The following is a 17011-nucleotide window of genomic DNA, read 5'->3' as shown; positions in this document are numbered from 1 at the left end:
TGACAAATGTAATTAATAATGGATTCGGTAATCATTTGTAATATAGAGAATGATCAACTTTTTTAATGAATTTTGAATTTGGAAAACTTTGTTCACTGTACTTACATTTTCAAAGTAGTTAAGAGGTAAAAACTTACCAAAAATGGGTTGAAAAGAAACTTAAACTATGATTTCTATACCAAAATTTTGAACAAGCAAATGGACATGTAACTGCAGAACACAAACCCTAAGTAGGAACAAGCTCTAATGCTCTCAAAAGAGTTCTCTTAAACCTACCTAAATCAATATTTATATCTTGATGATCCAGATACACAGAACGAAATTCTTCAAATCCTTTCTTGGCTGTTTTGTCAAGTGAATAGTTTCCAAACAAAGAGCTTTCATTTAGGGTTACCTTGTAGTCTAAATACCTCAAGTTCATGCTCTCTGCAGACATTTGGAAGCAAGTTCTTGCAATGTAATCCAACCCCAGTGGTACGATTTGGACAACAACTGCATTCTCAGGAAGGAAAACCATATTGGTAAGACCGGCACCGTGCACTCCGACCATCACGTCGAAAGAGTTCACGAGCTGTGCAACTAACGACACATTCCACACCATTTGTTTCAATACAACGTCAAATCCCAATGTTCTTGCCAAGCTAACAATCGCGTGTTTGTTCAACAAACGACGAGACTTTCTTCTGCAAATGATGAGCATTCGAGGCCGTCCAATTTTGCACGTCCGACAACGATTCGCGGACTGTCTCCCCAATGAATACACACTTCTCAGGTACTCTGTGAAATTCCTGATTGAATGATGTCCTAAATCCCACGGATCAGCGATAACGTTCTTGTGGGCTTTGAGGCCTACAATCACTCTTGAAAAGCACAGCACTTTGCTTTCCTTGTCGATGTCATAAACATCGTATTTGGACAGTTTATCGAGTATACGTTTATACTTTGAAGTCCAGTCGGAAGACTTGTCCGTTATAACAAAGACAACTGTTTGGTTGAATCGTTGAGACGTCGAGAAAAGCCTACTGAGCACGTCGGTGAACGCATGGTAGTGGTTTCCGACATATCCTCCGATGGAGAAAACGATCGCCGGAATTGTGAAATTTTGGTCACAAGGAGGGATTGTGTCAATTGCTTGATATTTGATCTTTAACTCCTTGATCCTTTCCATAGCCAGTGAATCCCCTTTTCTTGCATAAGGCTTTGCAGTCCAAGAACTGGAGTTCCCTTCTTGGCTTGAAGCAATGAAAATGGTGGACGAGATACCATGGATTCTTACATCGCCATTTATTTCATATACATCTGACCATGAACTGCTGAGGTTGTAAATAATTGGCTTCACAGTGTCTGAATGGGAGTCCGAAAACAGAAGAAAGTTTTATTTATATACAGGTTGGAAGCGAACCCATCTCATGATGATATAACAACTAGAGACATTATTAATTTCATCAATCTGTGGTTTGAGACATGTTAAATTTAAGTCATCTTTTTTAAATATGTGAAATCATACATTATCCCTTTACACTTTCGAGAATTATTGACATTAACATAAATTTTTAAATTTATCACTTATTTAGAATTATGTAAAATAATTTATTGACATAGATACTTTTATAATATTTTTGTCTTTGTAAAGGATTAAATATAATTGCAATAAAATATTTGTTTGAATTATTGTTATTTACTAAAAGTAGCCGCTGATAAGTGAAAAAAATAAGTCAGATTATCAATAACTTATATTGTGTGTGTGTGTGTGTGTTTTTAAAGGCCATTATTTTCTTTTCTAAACCCTATAACGGAAGAGGTGGAATTGTAAATAAAAAATTATAAAAAATGATGTACGTGTAATTTTATTTTTTTAAAAAAAATATAATTTTATATTTTTAGAAGAAATTTAAAATTAATATTAAAAACTATAATTAAATTATAAAATGACTGCGTAAAATGAATATATAATATCAACGTGTGACTTGAGATCTTACATGGCTGTCGTGATTCACTCATTTCTTTGGTGCTCATCAGCATTTTTATACCCCAAGCCATGGACGGCTGCCAGTGTACTGTAAAATAGGGAATTACATGGAAGGCCCGTGAAGTAAATTAGGTTAAATTACACAAATATTTTTTATTTTTTGAAAAATTATAATTACATCTATGAGATTATATAGTTATAATTATAATTACACCCTCTATTTATAAGCAAAGTTTACACAAATACCCTATAAAAAATATTACACTAAATTCTTTAGAAGATGTAACTGTAATTTTACAGAAAACAGGGAGTATTTATGTAATTTGACTTAATTATAAAGAATGTCAATATAATTTATCCTATAAAAATAAGTACAAAAGTTATTTTTGTTCCACTCCAAAAAAAAAAAAAAAGATATATTAACATTAAAAAATTATGCCTATAAAGACAATATTAACTCATCCACTAATAGCCCATGAAAATTATGCATAATGAAGCAGTAGACTTTTCAAGTTATATAGAAAATGTTATAAGATACATATATTTATGACTAGTCATTGTGTTACCTGTCCAATGTGCACATAATAAATTATTTTTTATAAATATATTATAAATTAAAATATATATTAATACAACAATTTTTTTTTAAAAAAGAAAAAAAAATCAACTTAAAGATATTATCCATTGAAAACAATGAACAATATAATGTTTTGAAATCACATGAATCATAATTTGATAAACCAAAATTTTAGTTTCATTGTAGAGTCATAAGCCTAAAACAATCAAGTTTAAATTCCAAATTAATTTAAACTTTATGTAAAAAGATAAATACTAAAACATTCATCCTAACAGCCGCTACTGCGGACGGGTAGACGACGGCTACATGCATATAGGGTTTCCACTATTTCACTCTAATCTTCAATAATACTTCAAACACCAACTAAACGGGCTTACTATGCATTAAGAGGTTATTTTTTCATAAAACTTTTAATACGAGACATGTCAAGAGTTTACACGTAACTCTTACCACCCCATTTCATTATATTCTTACGAAGCTCATCTCAATCCCTTCATTTTTCAGTGTAGGATACCATCATACGTTTCTTCCTTTACAATCTAATTATGGACGAACTTTTTAATTAGCGTCCGACTTATTAGATTAAATTGTTGTTCCAAATCAATATATATCAAATGTCAATTACACCATTATCACACAATAAAAAAATTGATATAGTAGTGTCAGAAACCACCATATATGCATGAAAAATATATATGTTTCCTTTTTTATATTATTACAAATTAACGTGATACTAAAAAATGCTTTATATTTTATAAAATTACAATTACACCCTTAAAAGAGTGTCAGTAATTTACCTCAAATGTTTGTACTTGTAAGTCTTCGCCTCCAAGGGATGCTAATGTAAATGACATTTCAACTTCAGGACTATATTTATAGTTTTACAAAGAACGAAAGTATATTTATATATTTAAATTTAATTTTAATAAATATCTATATAATTTATTCTAAAAAAAAATGAGCAGGAAAGTCATAAAGGCTGAAGTAAGCTTACAAAGTGGTAGTGGAGCAAGATATGGGTTGAAAATAGTGGCAAGGGTAACAGCCATGATGAAGCAAGCAGCAAATGCTCCACATGCCAACTTTTTTAACTCCTGCTGACTTAGACTTCTAACACTCATTGCTCTGCCTACTACACACATACATACATTAAAAATTCAATCAGCTTTCAATTTGAATATATTAAATAATATAATAAATTACATATTATTGAAATAAAATTGTTATAGTACTTATTAATTGATATTATTTTTACAAGCATCTTTTTAGATTTATTCATTTTCAAATTAAGGGCTTAGATATAATTTTGATCTTGTAATTTTGGCATTTTAGGGTTGCAAAAAAATTCTATAAATTTTCAGTACTCAACTTTGAAAAAGTTGTCAGAATAAATTATGTGTCTCTCGCGATTTTGATATTTTTATCCTTTATCTTTATAGGGGTTGTAAAAGAGTCTTGTGACTTTTTGATATTTTGCAATATTGGTTCTTCGCATGCTGGATTTTCCAAAAATTGTCTGGATAAATCATTTGCCACTTATTTTTCTATTTTCCGTCCACGTTGGTAAAAGTGAATAAATCAGAACAAAAGCCCCCATTTAAACATACAACGTGAGACACACATGATTTATTAAAGCAAATTTTGCAGAATCCCGCATCAGAAGATCTAAAATTGCAAAATGTTAAAAAGTTGCAGGATTCTTTTGTAATTCTAAAAAAATAAAGGATAAAAATGCTAATGTGCCAAAATTACAGGGTCAAAATATATTTAAGCTTTTTTAAAGTGTCCCACAATCGTATACATACATTAAAGTGTCTATGTAATTTACCGTAAACTAAAATATACAGATATTATTAAGAAAAAAATAAAATAAAAAAGGGCTCTAAGCAAGGATTTACCTCAACATAATACAAGAATTTCTTTAGAAAAATATCAAAAAACTTGAATTATGTTGATTGCAAACTAATCCACAAACCAACTTATCATCCCACATTTACCTGTATATATGCTCACTTTTCACTTGTCTCATCAATGATCATAAGCGTGTTTCAAAAATATTGATTGACAACTATAAATATATATAACATCACCAACCATAAGAAAGTGGCACTTTTTGGAACGTGCATTCATATCAGGAGGTAAGATTGGAAGCTTGAAAGTTTAGCAAAAGTGCAAATTCAATAATTTGGTATAACTTCAAAATATTTTGCTTGCCTATGGAGTAAGATTGTTAGCAAATATGCATGATACTTTGTCTTTAAAGGAAGTCGCTAACACCTTTTTGGCGTAAGCGTGTTTCACGTGTCTCAACTTTGCTTGATTGCTATCAAACTTGTAGAAACTAAAATAATTATGAAGTTAGGAGGAAAATGGCTGGAATGGTAATCAATCCATTTAAGCATAAAAGGTTAACAATATTGGAAAAAATTGCAATGAGGGCGACAATTTGGATTTTTTTTTAAATTAATTTTCGTAATTTTATCTTATAACTAATTAGTGATAATATTAAAACTGTGACGTATTTATTTTTTTTAATTTTGTCGATGATCTTTTCTTCTTTAATTTAGTGTTGAAGTGCTTGTGGTAAATTATTTTTACAAATTTATTTTATAGTCAATTATACTTAAATCCTTTTTTAAAAAGCGAAATTACAATTCCTCTAAAGAAGTTTTGGACGAAAAATACTACTGTCACAAAAGAAAAATTTTATAAATTTTTAATTTTGCTCTTCATTTAATATTTTTTTTGTACCTGTAAGGAATAAATGTAATATATAGATATATATTGGTGTGATATTAACATAATTATTTTTTTTTCTCTTATAAGTACAAAATAACTACAGGAGAATATTAAATAAGGGGTAAAATTATAAATTCATATAATTTTTTTTTGTTAACGTCAATATTTTTCATCCAAATCCTAACGAAGGACGGTTAGGTGTAAACGATGAATTTTTGGAGGAGGTGTAAGTATAATTGTGAATCTTTTTTAGATAAAAGTGTAATTTCGTATTTTTAAAGGGGAACTAAGTGTAATTACCTCTTTATTTTATCATCATTAACTTGATCTTGGTCCATTTTACATAATTAGAAACTAACTGAATCCTATTATATATATATATATATATAAATAAATAACATACTAGAGAAGTTAATTTTCGATTATGAGTATTGTGATCTTAACAACAATTTAAAAGTATTTATGTACTTTCCATGTGAATATTGTGAAAATCAGAAGGTATTAAAACAGAATGGCTTCTCATTCCAAAAATGTCATGTAACGCTCAGACCTCTATATGATCATGGCTTATTACCTGAAATATTCAATGATGCACATTAATTAGGATTTATGAAAACAAAATGATCAAGAAATATGATCCATTAGTTTTGTAAATTTCATGATTTGATGAAACACTTTGTCAAAAATTTAAAATTTGGCTGAAAAACGATAGCCGTCACATGTCTTACACATGCTAATTTTTGGCAAATTTCAAAATTTTCCAACAAAATGTGTTCTCAAATTGTGAAATTTACCGGCCAATAAAGTTTAAGTCAGTTGGCGAAGTTGAGGCCCCATGACTTTAGAGTTTATGGGCTTAAACTCCACTGTATGTGTGGGATAGTGGATGTTATTTATATTCCATTTATCTGATAATTGAGTTATTGCAACTAATAATAGTTCATCGCTTCAAATAAAAAAGAATTACAAAATTTACAAAACTAATGGACCAAATCGCAACTTACTTTTTCTTAAAGGCCCAAAAGGCAAAACACTGCACATAAATAACCAATTCATAAGTGAAAGTTCATAGTGTATAGGATTCATGTTTTCCTAAAATAGAATTGGCAGACTGCACCTATTTCAGTTCTCTCCTGTGATTTTCACATTCGTTTTGATTAGGAAGCAGAGAGGTAAATTATGGTATATGAGTCAATATTCTCCAGAAGCTTTCGGAAGAAGGAGTTGAGGAAGGTGGGATGTGGTGCATTTGTTATTTTCTGTCTCATGGGATTCAGCTTTCGCACGATTTCCGACCAACCCTTCTGTAAGTTCATCCTTCTTATACGGATTTTTTTTCTTTTTCCTTCATTTTTAACGTCGTTTCTTGAAAATTTTGTGATGTAATTGGTATATCACAAATGGTTGTTTAGTTTAATCCTTAAATTAAATATGGGTTTTTTAGTATGAGTTGCATCGACAACATTTCCTGGCCTATGCAGACCATTAGTACTTACTGTCTAATCAAGGACATGTTCATGACCAGTTTTTTCACATGTTATAACACATAATTTGTCTCGATTAAGTCAAGCAACACAGAATTCAAATGAATTATATAATTATTTCAGCGAGGCTTACATATATTTTTAATCATGTAATTTGGACATTTTAATGTTTTTATGTTTTATATCTCTAAAGTTGCAAAAAGATTCTATAATTTTGGACATTTTACGATTTTGATCCTTCTAATGTCAAATTTTGCAATAAAATTAACCCTTTAACCCCATAAGCATAATGACCATAACTCTTTTGGGCAGATTCGAATATTGAAATTGCAAAGTCAATTTATAATTTAAGCAATTCAAAATCAGACGTGTTTGAGATTACCGGCCACATAAGAATCCACGGAAACTCATCCACAATTTTCATCGCATCACGGCCGGAAGGCGAACTGAATTCCTGGACTACAAAACCCTATGCCCGGAAAGGAGATAACTACGGCATGGAGTATGTGAGGACATGGAAAATCAACAACGTGGCTCAGAATTTACCTGATTGCAGTCGGCATTCCAGCGTCCCAGCCATCGTATTCTCGACAGGAGGATACTGTGGGAATCACTTCCACGACTTCACTGATATGCTGATTCCACTCTTCTTGACTGCCCGACAGTTCCAGGGAACAGTGCTCTTTCTAGTAGCCGACAAGCGTTCTTCATGGATCGCCAAGTACAGACCGGTGCTGGAGAAACTCTCCAAGTACGATATCATAGACATTGAGAAGGACAATCAAGTGTTGTGCTTTGTAAGAGTGATTGTTGGCCTCAAAGCCCACAAAGAGTTGGGCATTGATCCTTCAGAGTCCCCACACTATTCCATGGCGGAGTTCAGACAGTTCCTAAGAAGCACGTATTCGTTGGGGAGAGATTCGGTCATCCACTGTCGGCCAAGGTGCAGGACTAGGCCTCGGATGCTCATCATTTCAAGAAAACAAAACCGGTTCATAACGAACGAAAACCAAGTGGCCAACCTGGCTCGAAACATGGGGTTCGACGTTGTGGTGGAAGAAACGGGGCCGAACGTGTCGGTAGTTGGGAAACTAGTGAACTCGTTCGATGTGCTGATGGGAGTGCATGGAGCAGGGCTTACCAACATGGTTTTTCTACCAGAAAATGCAGTTGTGATACAAATCATACCCTTTGGTGCAGAATTGTGGGCTAAACCCTATTTTCGGTGGCCTGCGAAAGATATGAATTTGAGGTACTTAGAATACAAGGTGAGTTTGAATGAGAGCTCTTTGTTAGGGAAATATCCAGTTGATAGTGAAGTCTATAGAGACCCTCATGCAATCTACAAGAAGGGGTTTATTGGTTTCCATGCTGTGTATTTGAGTAACCAAAATGTGACTCTCAATTTTTCTAGGTTTAGGAAGACGGTGTTAGAAGCTATGGAGATTATTCAACATTAATTAAGGTTTGTGTTGTAATATCATTAGTATGTTAAGAAAATATTCAAGTTCATTTTTCAAATACACTTATATATATCTTTGGATTTAATAGAATTTACCTCCCTATGATATTGTAAATGAGCAAATTATCCTCACATGAAAAAATAACAGCAATTTCCCCGGCCCTCTGTATTTTTTAAATAAACCAATTTACCTCTCAGTCTAAGGAGGTAAATTGCTTCATTTTGAATACATCCTTTATTGTTTCCGCATCTATACTACCACTTGACATAGCTACCAGAATCAAAAGGGAATTAGGAGTAGGGAAACCTTACATAGGAAGAATGGAAGCGGAGATGCTTTCGCTGACAAACACTAAAACCTCGAAAACAAAGGAGAGACAAAATTCTCAAGAAAAACTTTAGTGTGCTTGAAAATTTTTTCTCAAGGAAAGTTGCCATAAATACCCGATAGTTGAATAGTCCTAGCCATGCTAGACTTGGTGCTATTGCAAGGCTAGTAAAGTCCTTCGATCCTTGTGGTGCTGTTGAAATTCGATGCATATTATTTCCTAAAATAAGAATTAATTTAGCCAGAATCGTTCTTTTGTTAAAATTATATATAAAAAAAATCTACGAGAGAACCACATTTGGCGAAATAGTGAACATAGCGCAAGCGATCCGAGTACTTGCAGCAAAAATTATAGAGGTGAATTTGTGGGAATTTTGTTTAAATTATTGAATGAATTATTTATATCATATTAAAATATATGTAATTTTTTGTTGTCAAAATATTTGTACTATTTAATTTTTAGACATTTTTCAATTTTTAAAATAATTTGTCATTTTTTTTGGCTATTCTTAAGTGCTTTTTCCTATATAATAGGGTGAAACAAAAATAGCATAAAAAATTCAAAATTCACATTAAAAATATTGTACATTTGTTTCTTTAATTATTAGTGGAAATAATATTTATTCTTTGGTTCAAATTTTTAGTTTACGATAGAAATAATTTGGCGTTCGACTTGTCGTTTTTGACTTGAGAATAAAGTGCAATTTGTATCATTATAAAATATTTTTTAAAAAAAATTATAAAGAAAGTTTATAATTTTTACTATTTATAACTTTTATTATGTAAAATAATTCTAAATAATTGGAACAAAATGCAATTCTTTATCATTATAACATAATTTCAATAAAAACAATTTATCAGTATATAAAATAATTTTTTAAGACATTATTAATAATTTTAAAAGTGCAATTTGTACGTTTCGACTTTACGTGTCATGTATTTGAACAGAGCGCGCTTTATCCGTGCGAGATATTGACAACGAATAAATGGCAAAGCCACGAGATAATGGAACTAGCCGTTGCACGTTCATCGTTCAAAATCCAAATCTTTTATCAGTAAACAGTGGCCACCCCCACGAGAAATTGAAACTAGCCGTTGCACCTCCATATTTCAAAGTCCAAATCCTGTAATGCTCTCACGCAAACAACTCAGAAACCCTCTTATAATTGCTCTTTACTCTTTCTCTCTCTCTCTGTGATTTCTATTTGCTTCTGCTTGAAATTAACCTCCGAATTTCATGTAAAAATTGCTTGAACATCTAAATTTCCTTTTTGTGGAGTTGAGCATTTTTTTGTTGATATTCACTGCCATTTTGGTATGAATAGTTAGTGTAAACGTGCTCTCCCTGAATCTTCCCCCCTATCTGATTTGATCTCGATTTGTTTGACGTATATTCACTCTCGATTTTGAGGTAAATTGCATAAATTAGTCATAATTTCCTTTTTTAACCGTTTATGTTCCATGAGCGAAGTGCAGCAGCTCGTGCACAATCTATGTCGACTTGGATATCTGGGCATCTTGTGAATTTCCTTATTTAGAGGAGAATCGAAAGCCAGATATCTCTGTACTTGTCTCAGGTCTCTGGAGCATAAATAGTGTCCTAAATTACATTCAGGGCGGTTAGTTGTTTGTTAATATTGCGGCAAGTTAGGCTTCTCAATGGAAGCAAGTGTTAATGGTCTGTGAAGATATGTTGAATAGTGTGATTCATTGTTTGATGTGTTTCTTTGGTTCACTGTTCATTGTTTTGCAAGATAGCTGTCGCTTGAATTCTGAATCTTTAGAGTATAAGGATAATAGTTCTTAGTTCAGCCATCTTACTTGTTCTTCAGAGTATATTTTCTTAGAATTTTGTTGTTGGAGTTGCTATCATGAGTCCCTTAATATAATTCAGTTGTCCCATTTGTGTAGTAGCATCATAACTTTCAGATTGTTTTCTACAGATTTTCTGGATCAAGGGCTGTCAGAAATCAGAATTGAAGATTAGTTGAAATCTTGAGCACAACAAACTTCATCTGATTAAGAGGCCTTAGGCTGTGCTTCGGCTGGTGTTCCATCACAGTAGCCTCAACTTTTATTTGAACAAGATGACGGTTAGAACGCCGAGCACGCCAGCCTCGAAAATGGACAGGACACCAGTAGCCACTCCAGGTGGGCACAGAGCAAAGGAGGAGAAAATTGTTGTAACAGTACGGTTAAGGCCTCTGAACAAGAGAGAGCACTTATCTAAAGATCAGATAGCCTGGGAATGCACCGATGATAATACCATCGTGTACAAGCCTAATCCCCAAGAACGTGCAGCTCTACCAGCATCATTCACCTTTGGTAATTTGATTCTAGTAACTATTCTTTTTATACTAAAATTTAGATGCTGTGTTAGTTGGGAGAAACTCAGCAGCAAAGGAACCTTATTTTTCAGATAAAGTATTTGGCCCTGATTGTTCAACTGAAATTGTATATGAGGACGGAGTAAAGACTGTGGCGTTATCTGCTCTGATGGGAATCAATGGTAATTCTTATCCATATCAGCTATTACAAAATGGAATTAATTTTCACCTTTACCTAGGATTCTAAGAATAGCTTTGCCTTGACATTTTGTTGCAGCAACCATATTTGCCTATGGACAAACTAGCAGTGGGAAGACTTACACAATGAGGGGAATTACTGAGAAAGCCGTTAATGATATATACATGCATATAATGAATGTAAGCTTCAGCAAAATTTGCTTTGGTTGCTATTGCGTTACTGGTCAGATTTTATTTACTTGCAAATTGAACTAGACAATAGTAATTGGTTTGGGAGTAAAAAGTATGTCCATAGGTAGCATATGGCAACATGATTTGAGATTAATATATATTTCACCAAAGAACAACCTTTTTTTCCCCTTATTGGGGTAAGATAATTTTGAAGTTTGTGGGCATACAAGAGCATATGGGAGAATCTGTAATAGAACATATATCTTTTACTATAGTTTCTAATGTATTTTCATGTTTGTGTTTTCTTGGAATTCTGTATGCTTGTGGGGTTGGAAGTTCTTGTATTTCATATCTTATATTGATTGAATAGTTTAATAAGTAGCAAAACTGCAAACAAGGGTATAGATATGCATTCAGTGGAGAGTTGTTACTTCTGATTCTTGTTCCTTTTTGTCCATGGGCTAATTGTTCTAATTGGAATCTGTCTTCTTGTAATTCTGACTACCTCACAGACTCCGGAACGAGACTTCAAAATAAAGATATCTGGCCTAGAAATATATAATGAGAATGTCCGAGATCTACTGAATTCAGAATCCGGACGCAATCTTAAACTTCTCGATGATCCAGAGGTGAGAAACTCTTGGCTACTCCTACCTACTTGAGTTAGAACTAGAAAGGCGCTTCATTGTTGTCTTTGATGTCAACCGTTTTGCAGAAAGGCACTGTGGTTGAGAAACTGGTGGAAGAGACAGCAAATGATGACCAACACTTGAGACATTTAATCCAGATATGTGATGGTAAGCATTCAATGCTTCAGCATGATGTGGTTATTGTATATATAATTCTACATGGATTTGATGAATTCTCAATTCCTTGCAGCTCAAAGACAAGTAGGTGAAACTGCACTTAATGATACTAGCTCCAGATCGCATCAAATAATAAGGCTGGTACGTTTACTTTTAACAAATGCTGTTTGATTAGTCAAGACCAAATATTTTTAAATTCACTATTTTATTGACCAGAATTCTTTTTTGTTTACCCAGACAATCGAAAGTACTCTCCGTGAAAACTCGGATTGTGTGAGATCATATGTTGCCAGCTTGGTAAAATAAAACATCTGCTCTCTTTAGCTTTTAATTCTAGCATTAAGTAGAAGTGTTTAATTTACTTTGTCTCATATTTATTCTATGCAGAACTTCGTAGATTTAGCTGGAAGTGAAAGAGCCTCACAGACAAATGCAGAAGGTGCTAGGCTTCGAGAAGGATGTCATATTAACCTAAGCTTGATGACTCTTACAACAGTAATTAGAAAGCTGAGGTCAGTATTACCATCCATTTAGACATGAAACAGTAGCATGAATATGCTTGTGAAGAGATGATGATTTTCTTGAAGAACTTTTTTACGCGACATTCTCCTAGTGTTATGCTTGTTGATGTCTTACCCATAACAATGTAACAGTTCCCTCTCTGTCTCTCAACCATCTTGTTTCAACATTCCTGCTTTTATCTTATTTGACAAAGTGTAAGTATATTGCATCTCCTTTTTTCCTTTTTCCAAAAGAGTTTCTGTAGTTCTTGCTGCTGAAGTATGTGAGAGTGGAGGTCACCTGGTTGTGAATTAAAGCTCATAGAACTGCATGTTTCTATAAACTATCGAACCTTACATCAATGTTGACATCTGGAAGAATGTCCCAACAACCCACTTTAAATGTACTGCAAGGATGTCTGTCTCAAGCCATATTGTTATAAATAGTTCCTGAAGTGTTCTTGATTGTTTGCTTCTAGTGTTGGAAAAAGAAGTGGTCACGTACCCTATCGAGATTCAAAGCTCACACGCATACTGCAGCATTCACTGGGAGGAAATGCGCGTACTGCCATCATATGTACATTGAGTCCGGCATCAAGCCATGTTGAGCAATCTCGTAACACTCTTTTCTTTGCTACCAGAGCAAAGGAAGTGACAAATACCGCTCGAGTTAACATGGTATGTACAACTAATTACATGCTAGTTATACTCGTGACATAGTTGGGTTGGTGACATTTCAGAAACCTGATTAAGTTTTCTCTTATTTGAATGCTTCCATCAGGTAGTTTCAGATAAACAGCTTGTGAAGCATTTGCAAAAGGAAGTAGCACGACTTGAAGCAGAACTACGCACACCAGACCCCTCCAATGAGAAAGACATCAAAATCCTGCAGGTTAGCTAACATTATTTGCAGCATCGTTCTTCTTTATAGTAATGGATTGAATCTCTAGGAGGAATTTACATACTCAAGAAAATTCTCTACACTTAGATGGAAAGGGAAATGGAAGAATTGAGGCGTCAAAGAGATCTAGCACAGTCTCAGGTGGATGAGTTGCGTAGAAAACTTGAAGAGGGACAGGTATCATTTTTTTCTCCATCTTTTCTTCTCACAATATCTGTCAATGAAAAGAGTGGAATGTGTTAAGCCATCTGATCACTGGTAAAAAACAGTGTCTAAAGCTATTTTATCTGCGTATTTTAGGGATTAAAACCATGTGATTCACCCAGTCCTCTTGTCAAGAAGTGTCTCTCCTTTTCTGGAACTTTATTACCAAAATTAGATGGAAGGGAGCTAGGTCGTTGCGACAGAACAAGAAATACTCTGGGAAGGCAGACAATGAGGCAATCATCAACTGCTCCTTTTACATTGATGCATGAAATTCGGAAACTTGAACATCTTCAGGAGCAGTTAGGTGAAGAGGCCAGCCGAGCCCTTGATGTATTACAGAAGGAGGTTGCTTGTCATAAACAAGGAAATCAAGATGCAGCCGAGACTGTAGCTAAGCTTCAAGCTGAGATAAGGGAAATGCGTACAATGCAGCCTGCTCCTAAAGTAGTTGAAGTTGGAAGTGTAGTCTCAGTCAACAAGAGTGTTAGTGCAAACTTGAAAGACGAGATAACCAGACTTCATTCGCAAGGAAGCACCATTGCTGATCTTGAAGAGAAACTAGAAAATGTTCAGAAGTCAATAGACAAGTTAGTGATGTCTCTACCAACTAACAGAGATCAACCATCTTGTGATACAACTCCAAAGACCAAGAATCCAGAAAAGAAGAAGAAATTGCTTCCATTAGCTTCAAATAATACTCTCAATATGCCAAACTTTATAAAGTCTCCGTGTTCGCCTATATCTGCTTCTCGGCAAGTATTAAACTCTGAGATCGAAAATAGAGCTCCAGTTTTTGATGATGCTGTGTTCAGTGAAACTCAGTCAGTTTCTGAAAAGGATACTCCCACAAAGAGTGAAGGTGGAGATGTTTCATCAAAAGAAAATACTCCTTATCGACGTTCAAGTTCTGTCAATATGAGGAAGATGCAGAGAATGTTCCAAAACGCAGCAGAAGAGAATGTCAGAAGCATAAAAGCATATGTCACCGAACTTAAAGAACGTGTTGCCAAGCTGCAGTACCAGAAACAGCTTCTAGTCTGCCAGGTAAGATACCATTTTCCTTTTCTATTTTCAATACCAACCCTGAACAGCATTTTTGCTGTCCTTCAATTTTCTTCTGACAACATGTTGGAAACTTGATTTTTCAGGTGCTTGAACTTGAAGCAAATGAAGAAGCTGGATATGATTTGGAGGACGCTGAGAATGCTGCTGGAGCACAAGAGGAGTCACCAGCTTCATGGCATGTGACTTTTAGGGACCAAAGACAACAACTCATCGAGTTATGGGATATTTGCCATGTTTCCATCATTCACAGGACACAATTCTATCTGCTATTCAAGGGGGACCCTGCTGATCAGATATATGTCGAAGTTGAGCTCAGACGCTTGACATGGCTGCAGCAGCACCTAACGGAGATGGGAAACGCAAGCCCAGCTCCCGGGGGAAATGAGCCGGCAATCTCTTTATCGTCAAGGTAACTACAACAAGTTTATCTCAACAAAATTTAACTTTAACCAAGTTTCTTTTTCAGACAGCTGACTTCTACTTGTAATAATCTGTGGTTCAGTGTCAGAGCATTGAAGCGGGAACGAGAGTTTCTTGCAAAACGACTGTCCTCACGTCTGACACCAGAGGAAAGAGATGCATTGTACATAAAATGGGAAGTACCGTTGGATGGAAAACAAAGGAGGATCCAGTTTGTGAACAAGCTCTGGACCAATCCCCATGATGAGAAGCATATACAAGAGAGCGCTGAGATAGTGGCGAAGCTTGTAGGTTTCTGTGAAGGAGGAAATATGTCAAAAGAGATGTTTGAGCTTAATTTTGTACTTCCATCTGATAGAAGGCACTGGTTTGTGGGCTGGAACCAGATATCAGACCTTCTTCATTTGTGAGAATTCATATTCTTTATGTAAGTACTATCTAATTATGATTCCTTTGCATACGAGTCCTGGAGGCTCTGATCAATATTACATTTTAGGCCAACCTTAGTTGTGTTGGAAAGGTGTGTGGTGTATGGCTGATTGTTGTGCTCATTATTTGCAGTTACTGAAACTGCATGCAGAGTTTAACTCTATGTTCAGAAGCTATGAATAGTTTTATTTTTAAAAAAAAAAAGAAAAAGAAAGCATTTCTTTCAAGATCTAAATCTCAAGTAGCTTCCAATTTATTATCAGCTGTTTATTCTGTATAAATTTGTAATTGCATTGTAAAAATCATGAACCTCTGAAGATATTTGCTGGGCTTTCTTTACAATCTTCAAATCAGAAATAACAACGTGATGAAGCCTCTAAAAGTGTAAAACTATATTTTCCACTGAAGAAGTTTTAAAATTACACTTGCATCTCTTTTGAAACTCACCATTTATACAACCTTTTTCATTAGAGTTTAGATGAAAAAAGCCGACATTAGCATAAAACGATATATAAACTTTCAATTTTATCTTTTATGAATCAAGATGGCCAGATCGAGGATACAACTCCAAAAGAGTCTCCAGGCATAAATAATATGTCAGTTCGAGAAGAAATTGAGGTACCTAAAATTCATGAAAATGAAGAGATCTCTATAAATTATGTCCTTAATGGAATATGTTGGGACCGAAATGAAATTATCAATGACAATATTTTTGCATATATGTAGCGAACATGTAATACATGATAATAAGGATCATGAACTAAAGTCTATTTAGGAATGTAGATAAAGAAATGATGGCCAAAATGGAAAGATGCGATTGAGGCAGAATTAAACTCGCTTACACAACAAAAGGTTTTTAGACGTGTAGCCCATACACCTGAAGATGTAAAACCAGTAGGATACAAATGGGTATTTGTGCGAAAACGAAATGAGCAGGGTGAAATTGTTAGATCTAAGGCAAGACGTGTTGCTCAAGGATTTTCACACAAGACCCGATATTGACTATGAAGAGACTTACTCTCCCGTAGTGGATGCAACTACTTTTCCAGTACTTAATTAGTCTGGGAGTAAAAGAAGAATTAGATTTGCGTCTACTAGATGTCATTATAGCCTATCTGTATGGCTCACTTGATAATTATATCTATATGAAACTCCTTGAAGCATTTCATTTGCTCGAAGCATACAAATCTGGTTCTCGAGAACATTATTCTATTATAATCAATAAATCTATGTATGGGTTGAAGCAATCAGGACAAATGTGGTATAATCATCTTAGTGATTATCTGCTGAAATAAGGATATAAAAATACTCATTTGTCCATGCATCTTCATGAGAAGATTAGGAAATGAATTCATTATAATTGCAGTTTTTGAATTAAACATTATTGGAACTCCAGAAGAGCTTCCAATGGTTATAAACTGCTCAAAG

The 17011-nt window shown here is 34.1% G+C and overlaps 2 protein-coding genes and 1 pseudogene across 2 annotated transcripts; 2 read left to right on the top strand and 1 right to left on the bottom strand.

The window, feature by feature from the left end:
- Positions 1–200: 200 nt before the first annotated feature.
- Positions 201–1169, bottom strand: LOC105158018 (alpha-1,3-arabinosyltransferase XAT3). The gene has a single exon (XM_011074614.3). The coding sequence runs from the start codon at positions 1166–1168 to the stop codon at positions 227–229; it is 942 nt and encodes a 313-aa protein (XP_011072916.2). The 5' UTR covers position 1169; the 3' UTR covers positions 201–226.
- Positions 1170–6462: 5293 nt separating this feature from the next.
- On the top strand, positions 6463–8229 carry LOC105158114 (alpha-1,3-arabinosyltransferase XAT3 pseudogene; annotated as a pseudogene).
- A 1462-nt stretch (positions 8230–9691) lies between these two features.
- Positions 9692–15655, top strand: HIK (ATP binding microtubule motor family protein). Its single transcript, XM_011074612.3, has 15 exons — positions 9692–9970; positions 10503–10884; positions 10979–11068; positions 11164–11264; positions 11768–11884; positions 11971–12052; positions 12135–12202; positions 12299–12358; positions 12449–12573; positions 13041–13239; positions 13343–13453; positions 13550–13639; positions 13763–14713; positions 14818–15143; positions 15237–15655. Exons 2-15 carry the CDS (start codon positions 10647–10649, stop codon positions 15562–15564), a joined length of 2886 nt encoding a protein of 961 aa, XP_011072914.1. The 5' UTR covers positions 9692–9970; positions 10503–10646; the 3' UTR covers positions 15565–15655.
- Positions 15656–17011: the final 1356 nt, after the last annotated feature.

This window comes from Sesamum indicum, linkage group LG3 (genome assembly GCF_026168435.1).
Source record: "Sesamum indicum cultivar Baizhima isolate 11 linkage group LG3, ASM2616843v1, whole genome shotgun sequence".
NCBI lineage: Eukaryota > Viridiplantae > Streptophyta > Magnoliopsida > Lamiales > Pedaliaceae > Sesamum > Sesamum indicum.
This window is presented reverse-complemented; position numbering and strand designations above follow the sequence as displayed.